The sequence below is a fragment of the Amia ocellicauda genome, chromosome 14, assembly GCF_036373705.1.
Source record: "Amia ocellicauda isolate fAmiCal2 chromosome 14, fAmiCal2.hap1, whole genome shotgun sequence".
NCBI lineage: Eukaryota > Metazoa > Chordata > Actinopteri > Amiiformes > Amiidae > Amia > Amia ocellicauda.
In genome coordinates, this window is record NC_089863.1 from 27247047 (window position 1) to 27272214 (window position 25168).

General features: G+C 44.1%; 1 protein-coding gene across 1 annotated transcript in view; it reads right to left on the reverse strand.

The window, feature by feature from the left end:
• LOC136767370 (basement membrane-specific heparan sulfate proteoglycan core protein) overlaps positions 1-25168 on the reverse strand; it is a 47561-nt gene that overhangs the window by 18819 nt on the left and 3574 nt on the right. Inside the window, exons 2-12 of the mRNA XM_066721136.1 lie at positions 19910-19945; positions 19133-19195; positions 15469-15762; positions 11447-11737; positions 9273-9566; positions 5221-5511; positions 4494-4829; positions 4097-4375; positions 3080-3370; positions 2467-2802; positions 2069-2347 (exon numbers count right to left, since the gene is read on the reverse strand). Of these exons, the coding sequence (XP_066577233.1) occupies positions 2069-2347; positions 2467-2802; positions 3080-3370; positions 4097-4375; positions 4494-4829; positions 5221-5511; positions 9273-9566; positions 11447-11737; positions 15469-15762; positions 19133-19195; positions 19910-19945 (2790 nt within the window). The remainder of the gene's footprint in view (positions 1-2068; positions 2348-2466; positions 2803-3079; positions 3371-4096; positions 4376-4493; positions 4830-5220; positions 5512-9272; positions 9567-11446; positions 11738-15468; positions 15763-19132; positions 19196-19909; positions 19946-25168) is intronic.

Genomic DNA, 25168 nt, shown 5'->3' on the forward strand with positions numbered 1-25168 from the left:
ACTAAGAACAGCACAATAAAGCAGCTGAGGACAACAAGGACACCAACAACAAAGACAATACAGTGAGGGAAAAAAGTATTTGATCCCCTGCTGATTTTGTATGTTTGCCCACTGACAAAGAAATGATCAGTCTATAATTTTAATGGTAGGTGTATTTTAACAGTGAGAGACAGAATAACAACAAAAAAATCCAGAAAAACGCATTTCAGAAAAGTTATACATTGATTTTCATGTTAATGAGGGAAATAAGTATTTGATCCCCTATCAATCAGCAAGATTTCTGGCTCCCAAGTGTCTTTTATACAGGTAACGAGCTGAGATTAGGGTCATTCTCTTAAAGGGAGTGCTCCTAATCTCAGCTCGTTACCTGTATAAAAGACACCTGTCCACAGAAGCAATCAAACAATCAGATTCCAAACGGTCCACCATGGCCAAGACCAAAGAGCTGTCCAAGGATGTCAGGGACAAGATTGTAGACCTACACAAGGCTGGAATGGGCTACAAGACCATCGCCAAGCAGCTTGGTGAGAAGGTGACAGCAGTTGGTGCGATTATTGGCAAATGGAAGAAACACAAAATAACTGTCAGTCTCCCTCGGTCTGGGGCTCCATGCAAGATCTCACCTCGTGGAGTTTCAATGATCATGAGAATGGTGAGGAATAAGCCCAGAACTACATGGGAGGATCTTGTTAATGATCTCAAGGCAGCTGGGACCATAGTCACCAAGAAAACAATTGGTAACACACTACGCCGTGAAGGACTGAAATCCTGCAGCGCCCGCAAGGTCCCCCTGCTCAAGAATCCACATGTACAGGCCCGTCTGAAGTTTGCCAATGAACATCTGAATGATTCAGAGGAGAACTGGGTGAAAGTGTTGTGGTCAGATGAGACTCAACTCGCCGTGTTTGGAGGAGGAGGAATGACCCCAAGAACACCATCCCCACCGTCAAACATGGAGGTGGAAACATTATGCTTTGGGGGTGTCTTTCTGCTAAGGGGACAGGACAACTGCACCGCATCAAAGGGACGATGGACGGGGCCATGTACCATCAAATCTTGGGTGAGAACCTCCTTCCCTCAGCCAGGGCATTGAAAATGGGTCGTAGATGGGTATTCCAGCATGACAATGACCCAAAACACACATCCAAGGCAACAAAGGAGTGGCTCAAGAAGAAGCACATTAAGGTCCTGGAGTGGCCTAGCCAGTCTCCAGACCTTAATCCCATAGAAAATCTGTGGAGGGAGCTGAAGGTTCGAGTTGCCAAATGTCAGCCTCGAAACCTTAATGACTTGGAGAGGATCTGCAAAGAGGAGTGGGACAAAATCCCTCCTGAGATGTGTGCAAACCTGGTGGCCAACTACAAGAAACGTCTGACCTCTGTGATTGCCAACAAGGGTTTTGCCATCAAGTCAAAGGGGTCAAATACTTATTTCCCTCATTAACATGCAAATCAATGTATAACTTTTTTGGAATGCGTTTTTCTGGATTTTTTTTGTTGTTATTCTGTCTCTCACTGTTAAAATACACCTACCATTAAAATTATAGACTGATAATTTCTTTATCAGTGGGCAAACGTACAAAATCAGCAGGGGATCAAATACTTTTTTCCCCCACTGTATATGCAGAGCTGTTGCCCTGGAGCTGGGCATTAAAGCTACAGATGAATTTGTCTTATAAGAATCCCCACAGTTAGAGGACCCAGCTCCAGTCGGTGAAGTGCTGCTGTGTGTTGATCATGCTGTGTATCTGGTGTGGCTTTAACACATCCACTGTGCAATGCACTCGACAGACCAGCTCTCTGATGAGGGACTAAATGGCGTATCGGACACAGCAGTGACGACCTTAACAGTGACGCAGTGACAGGCAGCACTGTGCCGGACGCTGGGCTGGACACTGGGCACAGACTGCAGAGACTGGGCAGGGATTGAGTGTCCAGACTCACAGGGACAGCGTGCGGCACTTCAGCACTGAGGGAACGTCCAGACGGAGACGGAGACACAGCAGCTTCAGACAAACATGCAGCTGGAAGAGACGCAACACCTGACACAGCCCCTCAAAGCAGCCCACCTGACACAGTCACCCTCACAGCGTCACTTTGTCTCTTCACACTCGTCCCCTCAGCCTGCGCCTCACACCGGTACAGTCCAGAGTCCCCTCTCATCACTGCAGGGACGCTGTGCTGACTCTGTGCAGCCGCTGCTCTCAGGGTCTCGGTGTCTCTGGTGAATGTGTAGCTCAGCTGTGTGTCAGCTCTCAGTGCCTCAGTGTCGCACTGCAGAGTCACTGTCTCTCCCTCCCACACTGACCCTGCAGGGATGACTGTCAGAGCAAGCCTGGAGAACAGCTCTAGAGATACAGAGAGAGAGAGAGGGGGAGAGAGAGAGAGATGGGGAATTATGGATAAATAATATAGTGCTGCAGTCACAGAGATGAACACTGTCCTATTAACACACTGCATCACTCACCTGACACTGTCAGAGTCACAGCCCCGCTGTACTGAGTGTAATAGTGTGCATCTCCTCTCTCAGCTCTGCACCAGTACGGCCCTCTGTGTGTCCCAGTCACAGCGCTGATGGTGAAGTTGCCTCCAGCTCCGCTGCTGCTGTCAGATAGGGGCTGCAGATAGACCCATCTGTCATTGTAACTCACATAGTCCAGTCCAGCCCTGCTCTGTCCAGTTCTGTACCAGTAATACCTCCAGCCTGCAGACGCCCCTTTAACCTCACAGCGCAGAGTCACTGAGTCTCCCTCGAATATCTGTCCCAGTGGAGAGACAGTCAGGACAGGCTGGGGCCGAGCTCCTGTAACACAGAGCACACAGTCAGGACAGGCTGAGCTCCTGTAACACAGAGCACACGGTCAGGACAGGCTGAGCTCCTGTAACACAGAGCACACAGTCAGGACAGGCTGAGCGCCTGTAACACAGAGCACACAGTCAGGACAGGCTGAGCTCCTGTAACACAGAGCACACGGTCAGGACAGGCTGAACTCCTGTAACACAGAGCACACAGTCAGGACAGGCTGAGCTCCTGTAACACAGAGCACACAGTCAGGACAGGCTGGGCTGAGTCGACTCACCTGACACTGTCAGACTCACTGGGCTGCTGCGGTCAGAGTGTGATGGGTTTCCACTCCTCACTCCCTCACAGGTATAGTCTCCACTGTGGTAATAACTGACAGAGCTGATGGTGTATCTGACTTCATCTCGAGTGGAGGAGTCAGTCTGGTGGACCTGTGTCTCTCCTCTGTACCATCTGTACCTCCAGTCAGTGTCTCCTGACCCCTGGACCTGACAGTGCAGAGTGACCGTCTCTCCAGTGAAGACTGGTGTCCAGTCAGGCTCCAGGGTCAGCACAGCCCAGGGTCTCACTGCACAGATACACACACACACACACAGACACACACACAGACACACACACACACACACACACACACACACACACATACACAGACACCGACAGAAAGACAGACACACACACAACATAATGATAATTAATAGAGGGACAATCATAATCATGTGCAAGGATTCCTTCAGTTAGGTCACAATGACAGTATCAGTACATTTGGGTCACAAACATACTTTTCTTGAAGCTCAGAGAGTAACTGCTGAGTAGAGCAAAAAGCCCCAGCAAAAACACACAAACACAATCTTCAGCTGTGGGAGGGCTGAGGAGATACTCACCTGTCACAAAGAGAGAGACCGGGCCACTGCGCTGTGAGGACTGGGGTCTGCCTGCTCTCTGTCCCTCACACTGATACGGCCCCCCGTCAGACACAGACACTGCACTGATGTAGAGTGTGTCCCCAATCACATTGTGTCTATCAGGCTGATTTTTATAGGTTTTTATACCAGAGGTACTTCCAGCCTGTAGAGCCCCCCACAACCCTGCACTTCAGAGACACTCTATCTCCAGTGTACATGCTCTTCCCTGCAGGCTGTATACGCACAGAGAATCTCACTTCCAGAGCAGCAGCCAACCTGACACAGTCACCCTCACAGCAGCCCACCTGACACAGTCCCCCTCACAGCAGCCCACCCGACACAGTCCCCCTCACAGCAGCCCATCCGACTCAGTCCCCCTCACAGCAGCCCACCTGACACAGTCACCCTCACAGCGTCACTCTGTCTCTTCACACTCGTCGCCTCAGCCTGCGCCTCACACCGGTACAGTCCAGAGTCCCCTCTCATCACTGCAGGGACGCTGTGCTGACTCTGTGCAGCCGCTGCTCTCAGGGTCTCGGTGTCTCTGGTGAATGTGTAGCTCAGCTGTGTGTCAGCTCTCAGTGCCTCAGTGTCGCACTGCAGAGTCACTGTCTCTCCCTCCCACACTGACCCTGCAGGGATGACTGTCAGAGTGGGCCTGGAGAACAGCTCTAGAGATACAGAGAGAGAGAGAGAGAGATGGGGAATTATGAATAAATAATATAGTGCTGCAGTCACAGAGATGAACACAGTCCAGAGTGTGTCCTATTAACACAATGCATCACTCACCTGACACTGTCAGAGTCACAGCCCCGCTGTACTGAGTGTAATAGGGTGCGTCTCCTCTCTCAGCTCTGCACCAGTACGGCCCTCTGTGTGTCCCAGTCACAGCGCTGATGGTGAAGTTGCCTCCAGCTCCGCTGCTGCTGTCAGAGAGGGGCTGCAGATAGACCCATCTGTCATTGTAACTCACATAGTCCAGTCCAGCCCTGCTCTGTCCAGTTCTGTACCAGTAATATCTCCAGCCTGCAGACGCCCCTTTAACCTCACAGCGCAGAGTCACTGAGTCTCCCTTGAATATCTGTCCCAGTGGAGAGACAGTCAGGACAGGCTGGGGCCGAGCTCCTGTAACACAGAGCACACAGTCAGGACAGGCCGAGCTCCTGTAACACAGAGCACACAGTCAGGACAGGCTGAGCTCCTGTAACACAGAGCACACAGTCAGGACAGGCTGAGCTCCTGTAACACAGAGCACACAGTCAGGACAGGCTGAGCTCCTATGACACAGAGCACACAGTCAGGACAGGCTGAGCTCCTGTAACACAGAGCACACAATCAGGACAGGCTGAGCTCCTGTAACACAGAGCACACAGTCAGGACAGGCCGAGCTCCTGTAACACAGAGCACACAGTCAGGACAGGCTGAGCTCCTGTAACACAGAGCACACAGTCAGGACAGGCTGAGCTCCTGTAACACAGAGCACACAGTCAGGAGAGGCTGGGCTGAATCGACTCACCTGACACTGTCAGAGTCACTGAGCTGCTGCGGTCTGAATGTGATGGGTTTCCACTCCTCACTCCCTCACAGGTATAGTCTCCACTGTGGTAATAACTGACAGAGCTGATGGTGTATCTGCCTTCATCTCGAGTGGAGGAGTCAGTCTGGTGGACCTGTGTCTCTCCTCTGTACCATCTGTACCTCCAGTAAGTGTCTCCTGCCCCCTGGACCTGACAGCGCAGAGTGACCGTCTCTCCAGTGAAGACAGGTGTCCAGTCAGGCTGCAGGGTCAGCACAGCCCGGGGTCTCACTGCACAGATACACACACACACACACACACACACACAGCAGTTATTTATCATAATAATAATTATCCTGGGTCTCTCACTGCAGTTGTACCATCCACACCCACATGTGATCTGAACCAATTCAATTTTCAATTGCTGGAGCTTTATTGGCATGACTGCTTGAGACAATATTGCCAAAGCAATGATAGAACATTCTATCAACAATTAACATAAATTAAGACAGAAGTCAATACAAGAAATAAAATGTACCAAAACATCACAATATAAATAATCAACCACATTATAACATATATACAGTATACTGAATAAAAATATAGCTGTGTGTGTGTGTGTGTATATATTGTAGCGGGTTGAGGTGTAGGGACGTCTAGACTTTGTGGGTAGCTGAGGGAAGAAACCCGTCAAAACACACAAACAGGGGAAAGTGGGGTTGAAGTCCGAACCAAGTTCGTCGCTTTATTTAAAGTCATCAAAACAATTCGCATCCAAATCCGTATTATTATCATTATTATTATTATTATTATTATTATTATTATTATTATTATTATTATTATTGTTATTGTTATTATTATTATTATTATTATTATTATTATTATTATTATTATTATTATTATTATTATTTATTGGCAGACTTACAACATATGTGCAAAAATACAGTAAGTACAAGTTCTTAGATGTTGTGCAGTTATTCATATTTGTTAAAGCCGTCTCTCTAATTTTGCATTTCCCAAATTAGCTCCTGCTCTTGTCTATTAACTGCTCCTTCTGATGGAATTGTTAACCAATGTTTTCTGTTAGTGTTTAAGAATAATAATAAAAAAGAAAGCACTGTCATACTGCATTGTAATAATTAAGTACATTTGTTAATTTAGTAAATATAGCTACTTTTAACCCCATTCTGTCTCCTACCTAAGCTTTCATTAATTTATATTTTAGGACAGCCCTATAACTCTTAATATGTGACCACAAAGTGGATAGAGAGCAGAAGATCACAGCAATATTAATATGACACTTCGCGCTCTGCGTTTCTCAGATTCTGTTGACTCTTCTGGAGAAGCAGCTCAGCCGACATGACTTGCTTGCTGTCCAATGGCATCAGTCAAATATATTTTACAATGTCCCTCCCTTTCCGTAATTGCTTCTGAAAATGCTGCAGCAGCTGCTTTATTTTTCAGCACTTCCAAATCTCACAGCCACTGCAAATCTCGCAGCCCCTGCTTTATTTCTTCAGCACTTCAAATCTCACAGCCGCTGCTTTATTTTTTCAGTAGTTGCACTTCAGGGCCACAGTAATTTTGGCCAAATTTAGCCCTGCATGCATTGTTTGCAGTTTTCCGATGTATCTGCAACATACTTTTGCAGATCTCTGTGTGCAGGGCTTCTGTTGGGTGTTTTTCCCATGTTGTAAACCCTGCTCTGTGAGCGGAGCCCACACTTCACTGCCATACTGGGCAATGGGTTGTAAGACACTTTCAAACATTTCAGCCAAGTTTAAATTGGGATCTTTTTATGGATGTTCCTCTTAATATCATACAATGAGTTCATTCTCTGCCAGATTGAAACTCCCTGACGTGCTTATTTTCACGCCTGGATAGGTGTAGTCTGTGCCGTGTTCTAACGTGTTCTTGTGAAGGGTAAAGTAGTACTTGTTTCCCTGAGATCTGTCTTACTTCTGGAATATCATGACTGGTTTTATTCATGTTTACTTCCAGGGCCCAGGTCTGACAGTGCTGCTCTGCTCTGTGGGCGACAGCAGCACCAGGTCATCTGTGTAGAGCAGGAATTTAGCTTCAGTGTCATGTAGGGTGAGGCCGGGGGTGTCAGACTGCTCAACACCATGGCCAATTCACTGATGTACATGTTGAACAGTGTTGGGCTCAGACTGCAGCCCTTTCTCACTCCCCACCCTTGTGGGAGAAATTGCGTTCTTTTATTGCCAATTTTAACCCCGCATATCTGTATACATAGACTTGATGACGTTGTATACTTTACCCCCTACAACACTCTGAATACATTTATAAAATAATCCTTCGTGTCAAACTGAGTCAAATTTTGAGTGTTTTAGGAGGAAGCCAATTTGACTCATACTCAGGACACTGTGGCGAGGAACATAAGAACATAAGACAGTTTACAATCGAGAGGAGGCCATTCACCCCATCGTGCTCGTTTGGTGTCCATTAATAACTGAGTGATCCAAGAATCCTATTCAGTCTGTTTTAAAATGTTCCCAAATTTTCAGCTTCAACCACATCGCTGGGGAGTTTGTTCCAGATTGTGACGCCTCTCTGTGTGAAGAAGTGTCTCCTGTTTTCTGTCTTAATGCCTTGAAGCCCAATTTCCATTTGTGTCCCCGGGTGCGTGTGTCCCTGTTGATCTGGAAAAGCTCCTCTGGTTTGATGTGGTCGATGCCGTTCATGATTTTGAAGACTTGAATCCAGAATCCAGTCTTGAAGCCAGTATCCGGGTGTTGATGATGCTGCAGAACACCTTCCCCAGGTTACTGCTCACACAGGTGCCCCAGTAGTTGTTGGGGTCGAATTTGTCTCCATTTCTATGTAAGGGGGTAATTAACCCTTGATTCCAGATGTCAGGGAAATGTCCCACCTTTAGAGTTGTGTTAAGGAGTTTGAGCAGGGCTTCCTGCAGCTTGGGGCTGCTGTGTTTCAGCATCTCACTGGAGAGGCTGTCTGCCCCGCTGGCTTTTCTGTTCTGGAGGGCCTAAATTTCTCCTTCAGTTCCACTCAGTGATCGGGGAGTCCAGGGGCTTCTGATTGTCTTTAATTGACAATTCCATTTGTTTTAGTTTGATCATTTTGTGTTGTTGTTTTGTATATTTTTTCAAAATGTTCTTTCCATGTGTTTCCATTTTCAATAGTGAATTCATCAGGTTTTGATTTATTCAGCTTATTCCAATTTTCCCAGAATCTGTTCCTCAATCTCTGTCAGTTGTTTATTGATGTGGTTGTTCTTTTTCTTTTTGATTGTGAGTTTGTAGTAACTAAGGCGTAGATCTTTGATGTCTGGTTGTCTGTGTTTATTATTTGATAATTATCAAAGTTGTTTTCAAAATGTCTTACATTCTGCGACCCTGACCAGGACATTTTTAACCACATATGTGATTCTCCTTTATTTATGGGCTGGATAGATTTGGTTAGCTCTGCTTTATACCAAATGATAATTCCCCCAGAGTCTCTGCCGTGCCGGACCCTGCTGTGTTTCAGCAAAGGCACTATGACCTCCCTGTAGACCGAGGGACAGTGAGTGGAAGTGTCAGACCTGCACCATACATCAGTGTTTTTAATACTATTTACAAACTCATTCATCTCAAATGAATGAACAATCTCACAGACGAGGGCAGCGCAGTCTTGTGTCTCATGGCACGACCTGAGCTAGACAAGATCGGGCAAATGGCATCAATATTATTGGATGATAATCTGAGTGTCTGGGTTATAACTTGTAAAAGTCTACAACTGAAGATAAAAAAGAAGGAGGAGAGAGAAGAAGAGCAGAAGACAAAGACACACCCGGTTGCCTGCTGCCAACAGAGACTGACTGTCCCGTGTCTGGAGGGGCAGGTAGAAGAGCAGGGATTATCTGTTCCTCTCCTGTAACTCAACAGAAGTTGTTGCATATGAATGTAATCAAATTATATTAGTTTTACATGAACACTGTCCTAAATAAATGATAAGTGCACATTTGTGACCACCGCGTTCTGCAAGTGAGTTTCAGTTAATCTGTAATGCAGGACTGAGGAGACACTCACCTGACACAGAGAGAGAGACTGGGTCACTGCGCTGTGAGGACAGGGGTCTGTCTGCTCTCTGTCCCTCACAGTGATACTGCCCCCCATCAGACACAGACACTGCAGTTATGGAGAGTTTGTCCCCAGTCACAGTGTGTCCAGCAGGCTGGGCATCTTCAATGCGTTTCCCATCTTTATACCAGTGATACTGCCAGTCCGTGTAGCCCCCTGAGAGCCCACACCTCAGAGACACTGTCTCTCCAGTGTAGATGGGGCTCCAGTGCGGCTCTACGGTCAGGGAGGCGTGGGGCAGAGCTGTGGACAGAGCACATGTTACAGTTCGATCTCCTGTCTCTGTACACTGTAAAGGAGCTGCAGTGAACTGACCAGACACGCACGCACAAACGCACACGCACACGCACATGCACACACAAACACACACACACACACACACACACACACACGCACACACGCACACACAGTGATAGACACAGTGCACTCACCAGTCACAGTCACTCCAAGAGGAGCACTGGGCTGTGAGGTCTGTGGTCGTTCTGTCCTCTGACCCTGACACCAGTACTGCTGAGACACAGCAGACACAGTGAGGGTGTTGTTATATCTGGGACTCGACTCCACAGGAGTCCTCTGTGTGCCACTGAACCAGAGATAGGTCCAGCCTGAGAGAGACCCTGATATCTGACAGCGCAGAGTGAGCGTCTCTCCAGGGTACCAGGGTCTCTTTGGAGACACAGACACAGTGGCAGTGGGCCGAGCTGTATGTAATGTAATGTAATCTATTGTATGACTGTATATATACAGTAAAAAGACTCACAAGCCTGGTCAGCTCTACACCCAGCAGCATGAATTACTAATCTGTTCAGTCTCAGATACAAGCACACAGGCAGGTAGAGGAAGCTGGAGGAGGGAGGCTGAGGGTCCCCTGTACCGTTGTGACATTGTGACAAACCGCAAACTCACCACAGCAACACACAGACGCACACAATGACTCTGGGACGCCCAGGGCTCCTCCACTCACCCATCACAGAGAGAGACACAGCCAGTCACCTGATCACCAAGACAGTCACCTGAACACTAACAGTAACCTGATAATGCCTTGTACTTCTGTATTTTTGCACTTTGTTTGCACTTATGTTGTAAGTCGCCCTGGATAAGGGCATCTGCCAAGAAATAATAATAATAATAATAATAATAATAATATGTATTTCTTAGTAGACACCCTTGTCCAGGGTGACTTACAAAATATACAGTGAGGGAAATAAGTATTTGATCCCCTGCTTATTTGTTTGTTTGTCCACTGACAAAGAAATGATCACTCTATAATTTTAATGGTAGGTATATTTTAACAGTGAGAGACAGAATAACAACAACAAAAATCCAGAAAAACACATTTCAAAAAAGTTATACATTGAATTGCATGTTAATGAGGGAAATAAGTATTTGATCCCCTATCAATCAGCAAGATTTCTGGCTCCCAGGTGTCTTTTATACAGGTAACGAGCTGAGATTAGGAGCACTCTCTTAAAGGGAGTGCTCCTAATCTCAGCTCGTTACCTGTATAAAAGACACCTGTCCACAGAAGCAATCAATCAATCAGATTCCAAACTCTCCACCATGGCCAAGACCAAAGAGCTGTCCAAGGATATCAGGGACAAGATTGTAGACCTACACAAGGCTGGAATGGGCTACAAGACCATCGCCAAGCAGCTTGGTGAGAAGGTGACAACAGTTGGTGCGATTATTGGCAAATGGAAGAAACACAAAATAACTGTCAGTCTCCCTCGGTCTGGGGCTCCATGCAAGATCTCACTTCGTGGAGTTTCAGTGATCATGAGAACGGTGAGGAATCAGCCCAGAACTACACGGGAGGATCTTGTTAATTATCTCAAGGCAGCTGGGACCATAGTCACCAAGAAAACAATTGGTAACACACTACGCTGTGAAGGACTGAAATCCTGCAGCGCCCGCAAGGTCCCCCTGCTCAAGAAAGCACATGTACAGGCCAGTAACGCGCCTGTAACACAGAGCACACAGTCAGGACAGGCTGAGCTCCTGTAACACAGAGCACACGGTCAGGACAGGCTGAACTCCTGTAACACAGAGCACACAGTCAGGACAGGCTGAGCTCCTGTAACACAGAGCACACAGTCAGGAGAGGCTGGGCTGAATCGACTCACCTGACACTGTCAGAGTCACTGAGCTGCTGCGGTCTGAATGTGATGGGTTTCCACTCCTCACTCCCTCACAGGTATAGTCTCCACTGTGGTAATAACTGACAGAGCTGATGGTGTATCTGCCTTCATCTCGAGTGGAGGAGTCAGTCTGGTGGACCTGTGTCTCTCCTCTGTACCATCTGTACCTCCAGTAAGTGTCTCCTGCCCCCTGGACCTGACAGCGCAGAGTGACCGTCTCTCCAGTGAAGACAGGTGTCCAGTCAGGCTGCAGGGTCAGCACAGCCCGGGGTCTCACTGCACAGATACACACACACACACACACACACACACAGCAGTTATTTATCATAATAATAATTATCCTGGGTCTCTCACTGCAGTTGTACCATCCACACCCACATGTGATCTGAACCAATTCAATTTTCAATTGCTGGAGCTTTATTGGCATGACTGCTTGAGACAATATTGCCAAAGCAATGATAGAACATTCTATCAACAATTAACATAAATTAAGACAGAAGTCAATACAAGAAATAAAATGTACCAAAACATCACAATATAAATAATCAACCACATTATAACATATATACAGTATACTGAATAAAAATATAGCTGTGTGTGTGTGTGTGTATATATTGTAGCGGGTTGAGGTGTAGGGACGTCTAGACTTTGTGGGTAGCTGAGGGAAGAAACCCGTCAAAACACACAAACAGGGGAAAGTGGGGTTGAAGTCCGAACCAAGTTCGTCGCTTTATTTAAAGTCATCAAAACAATTCGCATCCAAATCCGTATTATTATCATTATTATTATTATTATTATTATTATTATTATTATTATTATTGTTATTGTTATTATTATTATTATTATTATTATTATTATTATTATTTATTGGCAGACTTACAACATATGTGCAAAAATACAGTAAGTACAAGTTCTTAGATGTTGTGCAGTTATTCATATTTGTTAAAGCCGTCTCTCTAATTTTGCATTTCCCAAATTAGCTCCTGCTCTTGTCTATTAACTGCTCCTTCTGATGGAATTGTTAACCAATGTTTTCTGTTAGTGTTTAAGAATAATAATAAAAAAGAAAGCACTGTCATACTGCATTGTAATAATTAAGTACATTTGTTAATTTAGTAAATATAGCTACTTTTAACCCCATTCTGTCTCCTACCTAAGCTTTCATTAATTTATATTTTAGGACAGCCCTATAACTCTTAATATGTGACCACAAAGTGGATAGAGAGCAGAAGATCACAGCAATATTAATATGACACTTCGCGCTCTGCGTTTCTCAGATTCTGTTGACTCTTCTGGAGAAGCAGCTCAGCCGACATGACTTGCTTGCTGTCCAATGGCATCAGTCAAATATATTTTACAATGTCCCTCCCTTTCCGTAATTGCTTCTGAAAATGCTGCAGCAGCTGCTTTATTTTTCAGCACTTCCAAATCTCACAGCCACTGCAAATCTCGCAGCCCCTGCTTTATTTCTTCAGCACTTCAAATCTCACAGCCGCTGCTTTATTTTTTCAGTAGTTGCACTTCAGGGCCACAGTAATTTTGGCCAAATTTAGCCCTGCATGCATTGTTTGCAGTTTTCCGATGTATCTGCAACATACTTTTGCAGATCTCTGTGTGCAGGGCTTCTGTTGGGTGTTTTTCCCATGTTGTAAACCCTGCTCTGTGAGCGGAGCCCACACTTCACTGCCATACTGGGCAATGGGTTGTAAGACACTTTCAAACATTTCAGCCAAGTTTAAATTGGGATCTTTTTATGGATGTTCCTCTTAATATCATACAATGAGTTCATTCTCTGCCAGATTGAAACTCCCTGACGTGCTTATTTTCACGCCTGGATAGGTGTAGTCTGTGCCGTGTTCTAACGTGTTCTTGTGAAGGGTAAAGTAGTACTTGTTTCCCTGAGATCTGTCTTACTTCTGGAATATCATGACTGGTTTTATTCATGTTTACTTCCAGGGCCCAGGTCTGACAGTGCTGCTCTGCTCTGTGGGCGACAGCAGCACCAGGTCATCTGTGTAGAGCAGGAATTTAGCTTCAGTGTCATGTAGGGTGAGGCCGGGGGTGTCAGACTGCTCAACACCATGGCCAATTCACTGATGTACATGTTGAACAGTGTTGGGCTCAGACTGCAGCCCTTTCTCACTCCCCACCCTTGTGGGAGAAATTGCGTTCTTTTATTGCCAATTTTAACCCCGCATATCTGTATACATAGACTTGATGACGTTGTATACTTTACCCCCTACAACACTCTGAATACATTTATAAAATAATCCTTCGTGTCAAACTGAGTCAAATTTTGAGTGTTTTAGGAGGAAGCCAATTTGACTCATACTCAGGACACTGTGGCGAGGAACATAAGAACATAAGACAGTTTACAATCGAGAGGAGGCCATTCACCCCATCGTGCTCGTTTGGTGTCCATTAATAACTGAGTGATCCAAGAATCCTATTCAGTCTGTTTTAAAATGTTCCCAAATTTTCAGCTTCAACCACATCGCTGGGGAGTTTGTTCCAGATTGTGACGCCTCTCTGTGTGAAGAAGTGTCTCCTGTTTTCTGTCTTAATGCCTTGAAGCCCAATTTCCATTTGTGTCCCCGGGTGCGTGTGTCCCTGTTGATCTGGAAAAGCTCCTCTGGTTTGATGTGGTCGATGCCGTTCATGATTTTGAAGACTTGAATCCAGAATCCAGTCTTGAAGCCAGTATCCGGGTGTTGATGATGCTGCAGAACACCTTCCCCAGGTTACTGCTCACACAGGTGCCCCAGTAGTTGTTGGGGTCGAATTTGTCTCCATTTCTATGTAAGGGGGTAATTAACCCTTGATTCCAGATGTCAGGGAAATGTCCCACCTTTAGAGTTGTGTTAAGGAGTTTGAGCAGGGCTTCCTGCAGCTTGGGGCTGCTGTGTTTCAGCATCTCACTGGAGAGGCTGTCTGCCCCGCTGGCTTTTCTGTTCTGGAGGGCCTAAATTTCTCCTTCAGTTCCACTCAGTGATCGGGGAGTCCAGGGGCTTCTGATTGTCTTTAATTGACAATTCCATTTGTTTTAGTTTGATCATTTTGTGTTGTTGTTTTGTATATTTTTTCAAAATGTTCTTTCCATGTGTTTCCATTTTCAATAGTGAATTCATCAGGTTTTGATTTATTCAGCTTATTCCAATTTTCCCAGAATCTGTTCCTCAATCTCTGTCAGTTGTTTATTGATGTGGTTGTTCTTTTTCTTTTTGATTGTGAGTTTGTAGTAACTAAGGCGTAGATCTTTGATGTCTGGTTGTCTGTGTTTATTATTTGATAATTATCAAAGTTGTTTTCAAAATGTCTTACATTCCGCGACCCTGACCAGGACATTTTTAACCACATATGTGATTCTCCTTTATTTATGGGCTGGATAGATTTGGTTAGCTCTGCTTTATACCAAATGATAATTCCCCCAGAGTCTCTGCCGTGCCGGACCCTGCTGTGTTTCAGCAAAGGCACTATGACCTCCCTGTAGACCGAGGGACAGTGAGTGGAAGTGTCAGACCTGCACCATACATCAGTGTTTTTAATACTATTTACAAACTCATTCATCTCAAATGAATGAACAATCTCACAGACGAGGGCAGCGCAGTCTTGTGTCTCACGGCACGACCTGAGCTAGACAAGATCGGGCAAATGGCATCAATATTATTGGATGATAATCTGAGTGTCTGGGTTATAACTTGTAAAAGTCTACAACTGAAGATAAAAAAGAAGGAGGAGAGAGAAGAAGAGCAGAAGACAAAGACACACCCGGTTGCCTGCTGCCAACAGAGACTGACTGTCCCGTGTCTGGAGGGGCAGGTAGAAGAGCAGGGATTATCTGTTCCTCTCCTGTAACTCAACAGAAGTTGTTGCATATGAATGTAATCAAATTATATTAGTTTTACATGAACACTGTCCTAAATAAATGATAAGTGCACATTTGTGACCACCGCGTTCTGCAAGTGAGTTTCAGTTAATCTGTAATGCAGGACTGAGGAGACACTCACCTGACACAGAGAGAGAGACTGGGTCACTGCGCTGTGAGGACAGGGGTCTGTCTGCTCTCTGTCCCTCACAGTGATACTGCCCCCCATCAGACACAGACACTGCAGTTATGGAGAGTTTGTCCCCAGTCACAGTGTGTCCAGCAGGCTGGGCATCTTCAATGCGTTTCCCATCTTTATACCAGTGATACTGCCAGTCCGTGTAGCCCCCTGAGAGCCCACACCTCAGAGACACTGTCTCTCCAGTGTAGATGGGGCTCCAGTGCGGCTCTACGGTCAGGGAGGCGTGGGGCAGAGCTGTGGACAGAGCACATGTTACAGTTCGATCTCCTGTCTCTGTACACTGTAAAGGAGCTGCAGTGAACTGACCAGACACGCACGCACAAACGCACACGCACACGCACATGCACACACAAACACACACACACACACACACACACACACACGCACACACAGTGATAGACACAGTGCACTCACCAGTCACAGTCACTCCAAGAGGAGCACTGGGCTGTGAGGTCTGTGGTCGTTCTGTCCTCTGACCCTGACACCAGTACTGCTGAGACACAGCAGACACAGTGAGGGTGTTGTTATATCTGGGACTCGACTCCACAGGAGTCCTCTGTGTGCCACTGAACCAGAGATAGGTCCAGCCTGAGAGAGACCCTGATATCTGACAGCGCAGAGTGAGCGTCTCTCCAGGGTACCAGGGTCTCTTTGGAGACACAGACACAGTGGCAGTGGGCCGAGCTGTATGTAATGTAATGTAATCTATTGTATGACTGTATATATACAGTAAAAAGACTCACAAGCCTGGTCAGCTCTACACCCAGCAGCATGAATTACTAATCTGTTCAGTCTCAGATACAAGCACACAGGCAGGTAGAGGAAGCTGGAGGAGGGAGGCTGAGGGTCCCCTGTACCGTTGTGACATTGTGACAAACCGCAAACTCACCACAGCAACACACAGACGCACACAATGACTCTGGGACGCCCAGGGCTCCTCCACTCACCCATCACAGAGAGAGACACAGCCAGTCACCTGATCACCAAGACAGTCACCTGAACACTAACAGTAACCTGATAATGCCTTGTACTTCTGTATTTTTGCACTTTGTTTGCACTTATGTTGTAAGTCGCCCTGGATAAGGGCATCTGCCAAGAAATAATAATAATAATAATAATAATAATAATATGTATTTCTTAGTAGACACCCTTGTCCAGGGTGACTTACAAAATATACAGTGAGGGAAATAAGTATTTGATCCCCTGCTTATTTGTTTGTTTGTCCACTGACAAAGAAATGATCACTCTATAATTTTAATGGTAGGTATATTTTAACAGTGAGAGACAGAATAACAACAACAAAAATCCAGAAAAACACATTTCAAAAAAGTTATACATTGAATTGCATGTTAATGAGGGAAATAAGTATTTGATCCCCTATCAATCAGCAAGATTTCTGGCTCCCAGGTGTCTTTTATACAGGTAACGAGCTGAGATTAGGAGCACTCTCTTAAAGGGAGTGCTCCTAATCTCAGCTCGTTACCTGTATAAAAGACACCTGTCCACAGAAGCAATCAATCAATCAGATTCCAAACTCTCCACCATGGCCAAGACCAAAGAGCTGTCCAAGGATATCAGGGACAAGATTGTAGACCTACACAAGGCTGGAATGGGCTACAAGACCATCGCCAAGCAGCTTGGTGAGAAGGTGACAACAGTTGGTGCGATTATTGGCAAATGGAAGAAACACAAAATAACTGTCAGTCTCCCTCGGTCTGGGGCTCCATGCAAGATCTCACTTCGTGGAGTTTCAGTGATCATGAGAACGGTGAGGAATCAGCCCAGAACTACACGGGAGGATCTTGTTAATTATCTCAAGGCAGCTGGGACCATAGTCACCAAGAAAACAATTGGTAACACACTACGCTGTGAAGGACTGAAATCCTGCAGCGCCCGCAAGGTCCCCCTGCTCAAGAAAGCACATGTACAGGCCAGTCTGAAGTTTGCCAATGAACATCTGAATGATTTAGAGGAGAACTGGATGAAAGTGTTGTGGTCAGATGAGACCAAAATCAAGCTCTTTGGCATCAACTCAACTCGCCATGTTTGGAGGAGGAGGAATGACCCCAAGAACACCATCCCCACCGTCAAACATGGAGGTGGAAACATTATGCTTTGGGGGTGTTTTTCTGCTAAGGGGACAGGACAACTGCACCGCATCAAAGGGACGATGGACGGGGCCATGTACCGTCAAATCTTGGGTGAGAACCTCCTTCCCTCAGCCAGGGCATTGAAAATGGGTCGTGGATGGGTATTCCAGCATGACAATGACCCAAAACACACAGCCAAGGCAACAAAGGAGTGGCTCAAGAAGAAGCACATTAAGGTCCTGGAGTGGCCTAGCCAGTCTCCAGACCTTAATCCTATAGAAAATCTGTGGAGGGAGCTGAAGGTTCGAGTTGCCAAATGTCAGCCTCGAAACCTTAATGACTTGGAGAGGATCTGCAAAGAGGAGTGGGACAAAATCCCTCCTGAGATGTGTGCAAACCTGGTGGCCAACTACAAGAAACGTCTGACCTCTGTGATTGCCAACAAGGGTTTTGCCACCAAGTACTAAGTCAAAGGGGTCAAATACTTATTTCCCTCATTAACATGCAAATCAATTTATAACTTTTTTGAAATGTGTTTTTCTGGATTTCGAACCCCTCAGCGGCACATCTGCTGAGAAGGGGCTCATTATTAAGACTCCATAGTCAGAATGTCACCAGTATTAGCAGTAAAATGCCTCCCAGGAGCCAGAAAAACAAAATGACCACATCACTCCAGTATGAGCTTCTCTTCACTGGCTGCCCATGTGCTACAGGATAGACTTTAAAGTTCTCTTACTAGCATTTAAAGCACTAAAGGGTCTGGCACCCCCTACTTAAAATATTGAATACAGTCCAGGTCAGTCATTGTGATCCCAGGAAGCCGGTTACTTAGTGCTCCCTAAAAATACACAAGAAAACCGTAGGTGGTCGAGCATTTAGTTATAGGGCCCCAAAACTGTGGAACGATCTTCCAACCCATGTAACAGATTTATATCACAGCTGAAGACTCTGTTCACTATCTGTTCCGTCTCTGTTTTTCTAGCCCATAGTGCCGCCGGTGTGTACCATGGACATACACAATTGCTTTTGGAAATGTCCTGCATTGCATGACCAGTATTTGAGCACAACTGTCTTTTTGTCTTCCAGCAACAGCCCCCTCTGAGGGTCCGATGAGGCACCTTTCCCCCACCGTGGAAGTCTGATGAGGCACAACCCCCCCACCCTCGAGGGCCAGCGAGAGGCCCCCACCAGAGGGAAGACCACAGCCAGCAGCACCGATTTAGAGCTTTGCTATAACCACAGAGCACTTTACAGAGTGATAAACATACTACAACAAATACATGCCAAATGGATGGCATGTAGGAGAAAATAACTCTCTGGGGGTCCATGGCTTAGGCCCCAGGCCTAACTGTTGCCTCCCCTCCGGGCAGTATAGTTGTTACAAATTGATTGATTGATTAACCTTGTTGTTTGTGCTTGGGTTGGGTTACAGAACCTGTTGAGCACAATGTTTAACTGGTGTTGAGTATGTGTGTTAATCACAGTATCGCAGGTCTGCGCAGACACACACTCACCTGTCTGGTTGCCCTGTTGGGTTACAGATCTGGTCTCCTCCAGGGATCCATTGGGGGTTACAGCTGCAGAACCAGAGAGCACAGATTAATAATCACACCAGAGCTCTTCACAGACAGAGGAGTATGGTATTTATTATTTGTTTAAGATTAAGGCCCAACCGATATACTGGAGCACCGATATTATTGGCCGATATTGGCCTTTTACAGAGATATTGGTATCGGCACATATTCCTCTGATAATGCACCCATACATTTTCAAAATATATTTTTAAAATTACCCTAAAATCCTTCATCAGACTTCAGAAAAAAAAAAAAAAAGTGTTTATTTGGTTTACAGTCATTATTATATTTATTTACCATAGTTGTTTTAACATAGTTATGGTGTCTCCAAATCACAGAACAAGCTACAGAAATGAGTGAAAGACGCTCCTCAGACAATGTTGGATAAAACTGAAACTATACAGAATATTTATCAAACTATTTCAAACTCTACATTGTGTTGTGGCTGTGATTTGTATTGCAATACTTTTCCAGACACAGTAAATAGGTTACACTTTTGAGGGCATTTTAAAGGCATGTAAGGCAGGAACATGTAACCTTTATCAACCGCAGTCTGCTGTATTAAAGTGATATTGTGGCGATCCTGGCAAGAGTCTGCAGGGCGAGTGTGTGTGTGTGTGTGTGTGTGTGTGTCAGTGTGTCAGTGTGAGTGTGGGTCAGTGTGTGTATTACTGCATGTTTGTGTGTATCAGTGTGTGTGTGTGGCTGCTCTCTTACCTTCAGTCTGTCCAGGGCTGATGGCAGCACTGAGCACTGAAACACAATAAACACCAGTCAGAGTGTATAGTACACAAGTCAGAGTATACACAGTGCCTATAGAAAGTCTACACCACCTTGAGTCAGTGCCTCAGAGTTTCATGCTTTTAAGAATATTTCCCCACTTACCCGCACACCATAATTCACACTGTTAAGGGGAAAATGTTTTATTGTGAAAAAATATCTGAAATCTCATAATTGGATAACTCTCCACCCCCGTGAGTTCGTATTTGCTGGAAGCATCTTTGGCAGAAATTACAGCTGTGAGTCTGTGGGGATCAGTCTCAACTCTGCACACCTAGATTTGGTAAGATTTGACTATTTTTCTTTACAAAAATGTTCAAGCTCTGTCCAGTTCCTTGGGGAGTGTTGATGGACAGCGATCTTCAAGTCATGCCACACATTTCAGATTGGATTGAGGTTGGGACTCTGACTGGCCCACTCAGCGCTTTTCCACCGGCACGGTGCTGGTGCTGGTACAGGAGGCGGAGCCTAATCTCGAACCATTCTGCGCATTTCCACCGCAAACAAAATGGTTCTTGGCCGGCAAAAGTGGCTCCGTGCCGGCACCATAAACCTGCTGGTCTGGAACCAAGGAACCCGTGACACCAGGGGATGGGGGGCGGGGTAACCCAGAGGAAAGAAATATTCAAAATAAGATCGCCTCTTAATCTCATGAACTTCTCCTAGATATAGTTGAGTCCTATTTGAAATCAGTGTGAGATTGAAACAATTTTTATAATATTTCTGCTCCTGAGAAACAACCCTTGGATTGTTACTCTGATCAGAACATTAGCTCTTAAATTCTTCTGAAGTTTATCTCAAGTTAATCTTTACTCATGTATGTCTATCATCCAAAAAAATGAGAAAAATACTAGATTCAAAACCAAACTATGCTGCAACTCTTAATGCCTCATATGTATACTACTTATCTCAAGTCTTAGCTGAATAACCTTTCAATGAGAAAAGTGTAAGACAGTTATGGTTAATCTCAGTGATGGCTCACAAAGAGAAATCTATAAACAAATTCTCCCAATGTCTCACACATGCCTCACCAATGACATCTCTGTTTCTTTACTGAATCACTACTCCAATCCACTACAATAATATAATCATATGGATTTTATAGAGGGTCAACATTCTGTAATGTAAAATTGTAAATAACCAAGTCTGTTTTTAAGCTGAAGGCACATGAGTTTATTTTCTTCACAATTAAGTTGTAAAAGGTTATGAGATATCATGTACCAGTATTTAAAAAAATAGAACAGAAGCATGTGAGCCAAGCTGGGCTGTATTGAAGGGTCTTTTGTGCCAAAATAAAATAAATAAATAAATAAATAAACAAACAAAATAAATATAATAAATAAATAAAAAAAAGATGATATCTCTCTCTCTCTCTCTCTCTCTCTCTCTCTCTCTCTCTCTCTCTCTCTCTCTCTCTCTCTACTACGCACTAGCTTGATACAGTACAAGGTTTCAAATAACCAAAAAAAATAAACAGATGGCTGAGCACTGTATTGCAAGTGCTTTTCTGTTTCCCTGGTGCAATTTTAATTTCTGTCATTATGGATCACTCCCATTGGTCACCAGGGTGTAGTGTATACTAGTGTGTCAGTGCAGTGTGTAGTATCAGAGACAGTTCTAGGCATAAGCAACATAAGCGGCTGCTTAGGGCCCCGTAGCAATAATATATAATTAATACATTGAATATATTTTCAATTATTTTCTATAATTGATCACAGTGATCAGTTTTATGGCTGGATTTTATGTTAGCTCATTGAATCAAAAATAAGTTACACTCTAAAAACCAGCCATCAATCAGGTTTTGGTATGCGTTGGTGCAGCAGAAAAAAAACTCTAGCAGTTCTAAAACTTTTGACCAGTAGTGTAGATATAGATATAGGAACTGCAAGAGTTTGCACTTTTTTTTGTTTAGCCTCTATACTGTACTGCTACCTACTTCTGCAGCATAAATATTCAAGTTATCTACTTAGCTAGTAATTTAAAAGTGGGATTTAGTCACCCAGTCGTCTAGCCATCACACTTTGGCCCTTACGCTTGCCCATTTTTCCTGCTTCTAACACATCAACTTTGAGGAGAAAATGTTCACTTGCTGCCTAATATATCCCACCCACTGACAGGTGCCATGATAATGAGAGTATCAATGTTATTCACTTCACCTGTCAGTGCTCATAATGTTATGGCTGATCGGTGTAAGTTATGCTCTAGAAACCTGCCATCAATCAAAACTGCCTTGGGTGTAGTAGAAAATTTGAATAACAAAATTAGGATTGCGACGCAACCAAATTACAGTAGCGGAAAAAAAAACAAGAACGCACCTATATGGCACACAAAAATAAACTGAAGGAAAAACAAGCACAAGAGAAAGGTACAGCAATATAACGATGACATGAGATGTGTAGCTAAACCTAGCTGGCTGTATGTTTTTTTTTTTTCTTTTTACTTTAATTGAACTGGACAGTCCAAGTTCACCTAAATGAATTCTCTAAATGATTTGCAGATATCTCTAAACGTTTTGAAGATATCTCAAAATGATTTATAGATATCTCTACATTATTTAGAGATATCTCTAAATGTACTTTTAAATAAGATATCTTTAAATGATTTTCAAATATCTCAAATTGATTTGCAGATATCTTTAAAAGTTTCCGATATATCTTGAAATATATGAAGATATCTTTAAATGATTTATGATATCTCTAAATGATAATTTGGCTTGCCATACACGTTGTGCTTAAAGAGAAGTTGTTGTGAGAAATGTATAAGTTGTTGCGTCCAATACATCAGTGGAGGTTCAGTCAAAACACAAAAGCTGAAAATTTGACAAAGCTTATTTAAAACTGGGATTTACATGGAGCGGCTTCTAGACATTAACTGCAATTAAAACTAAATATCGCTTTCTTTGGAAGATGACTTATGTGTCTAAAATTGCAACCCCAAATCCCATTACTTTGGGCATTGAGGAAACAAACACACCCCTCCCACTGATCAGGTAGGAATAATGAATATTATATGGAATTAATCTATCATTGGTTTGTGTCATGTTTCTTAAAAGGTTGTAAAGTTTTATTTTAGCGGTGTCCATTTCTACTGTTTTTGATCTCAAAATGTATAGCCTATTTCTGCAACTCATACGGATCTCTATATTGATCAAATCCCTACTTTTTTATTCATGATTTTCCAAATATTGCTGTATTGTTCTTATAAACTATGAGGAGGCGCAGTCATTTTTTGTCATTGATCAGAGAGGCTCAAGATAAAGTCTGAGAACCCCTGGTTTAGACACTTATTTAAATCTGCAATATCTGTCAGGACCTTTATTGACTGACAGACTTCAGACTACAGGTGCTGCTGACTATGACTGAGCCTGGGGCAAAAATGTGTAAGACACTAAACCTATGTCATTGAAAAAAATGGGATGAGGGAAAAAAGTGAGGGGGGGGCAAATCAAATCCTGCTTAGGGCCCCCAAAAGGCTACAAACGGCCCTGGGGACAGACCATACACAAAATTCAAACGAGTATTAGATTACCGAATGGTAAGTGATATACCAACAGATGTAATTCCAGCCTGCAGACGCTAGAGTGTGATAGCAATGTCACAGTGATTTTGTATTTTAGGTTTTTCTCACAGACAGAAAATAGAGAATGACATCGTTTCCCGTTTTCAGTTTGGATATTACTGCTCCTGGTGAAACCTCAGATATCTCATCCCTGATGAAAAAGGAAAAGAGACGCTTTGCTTTCTAGGCAGTTTCAGTCCAGTCCAGTTAACATCCATCTGTGTATATGGTCCGTGTTTTGGTCATTCAATTTTCGTTCCACAATAAGCAATTGGAAAACTAAAATATTTGGGGGTTTTGGGCCATTCATGAACCCTACCGAGTTTTATAAACACTTCTGGCAAACAATCTCACCATTATTTACCAAAATGGCATCCAAATTAAAACAATCTTCTACAGTTCCTCCACACATGAACACAGCCCTTATCTCAGTATTACTTAAACCAGACAAGGACCCAACACTATGCTCTAGCTATCGCCCCCTATATCTAATAAATACAGACCTTCAGATAATCAGTGAAGCTCTAGCCACCTGATTAGAATCGGTAACTCCATTGCTTATCTACCCCGACCAAACTGGCTTCATCAGAGGTAGACGCTCTTCAAACAACATGCGTCGCCTACTCAATTTAAACAATAATTGTATCATTAGCTACAGAAAAAGCCTTTGACACAGTGAACTGGACATTTCTACTTTGGTAATTGGTTTTTGAATCGTTCATTCACTGGATAAAGACATTATACACTTCACCTATGGCAGCGGTAACTAAGAATGGGATAACATCACAAAGCTTCACATTGAGCACCAGACAAGGATCCCCCCCCCACCCCCAAACAGAAAAATGCAAATATTTTGCATTTATCTTGTAATTAATGCCTCACACACGCGGACACACACACAACTCAAAACACTAGTCTGTAGTACTCACAATACTCAATGCTTCACTTTTTATTGCCTTGATCCTTTTTTCTCTCTTTACATTTTCTGTTCCTTTATATCTTCATACATGAATATAATTATGACATTTCTACTTGAATCTCAAAAGTATAAAAATGTAACTTAGGTGTCTGTTTTTTGGCTGTCCAATCTGTTCCTTGGTTTTTCTGATTGTCTGCCTGCCTGCCTTCTGTCTTTTGATATATTGACTTCTCTGTTTGTCTGTCTATAAATTATTGGAAGAAGATATCCTGATGCTGGGATGGTCAGTAAAATATCATCTGCAAATTGTTCTAAATGAATTACAAATACAAAACAGAAAGTAATTGAATGCATAAGTCATCACCCCCTTTGCTCTGATACACCTGATTGAGCTGTGCTGAAACCAATTGTCTTTAGAAGTCACGTAATTAGTTGAATGGAGTCCAGCTCCACTGATGTGAAGGGTGTTTATCTGCCTCCTGCCTGTAACACATACGCCGCCGCAGTGCATGCTGGGACTGGAGCCAGTCGAGCATCACATGGCCAGGATCTATCGTACCGACGAGTATACCATCTCCCTGAGAGGAACATTTGATCTGATGGCTTTACACTGCTCAGAGGATTACTATTATTCTGTCATTACTGTTATTATTAGTCTTTTCACCGAATTTGTATTATTTATTATGATTTTTGCTGTTCTTGTTATTCAGATATATTGT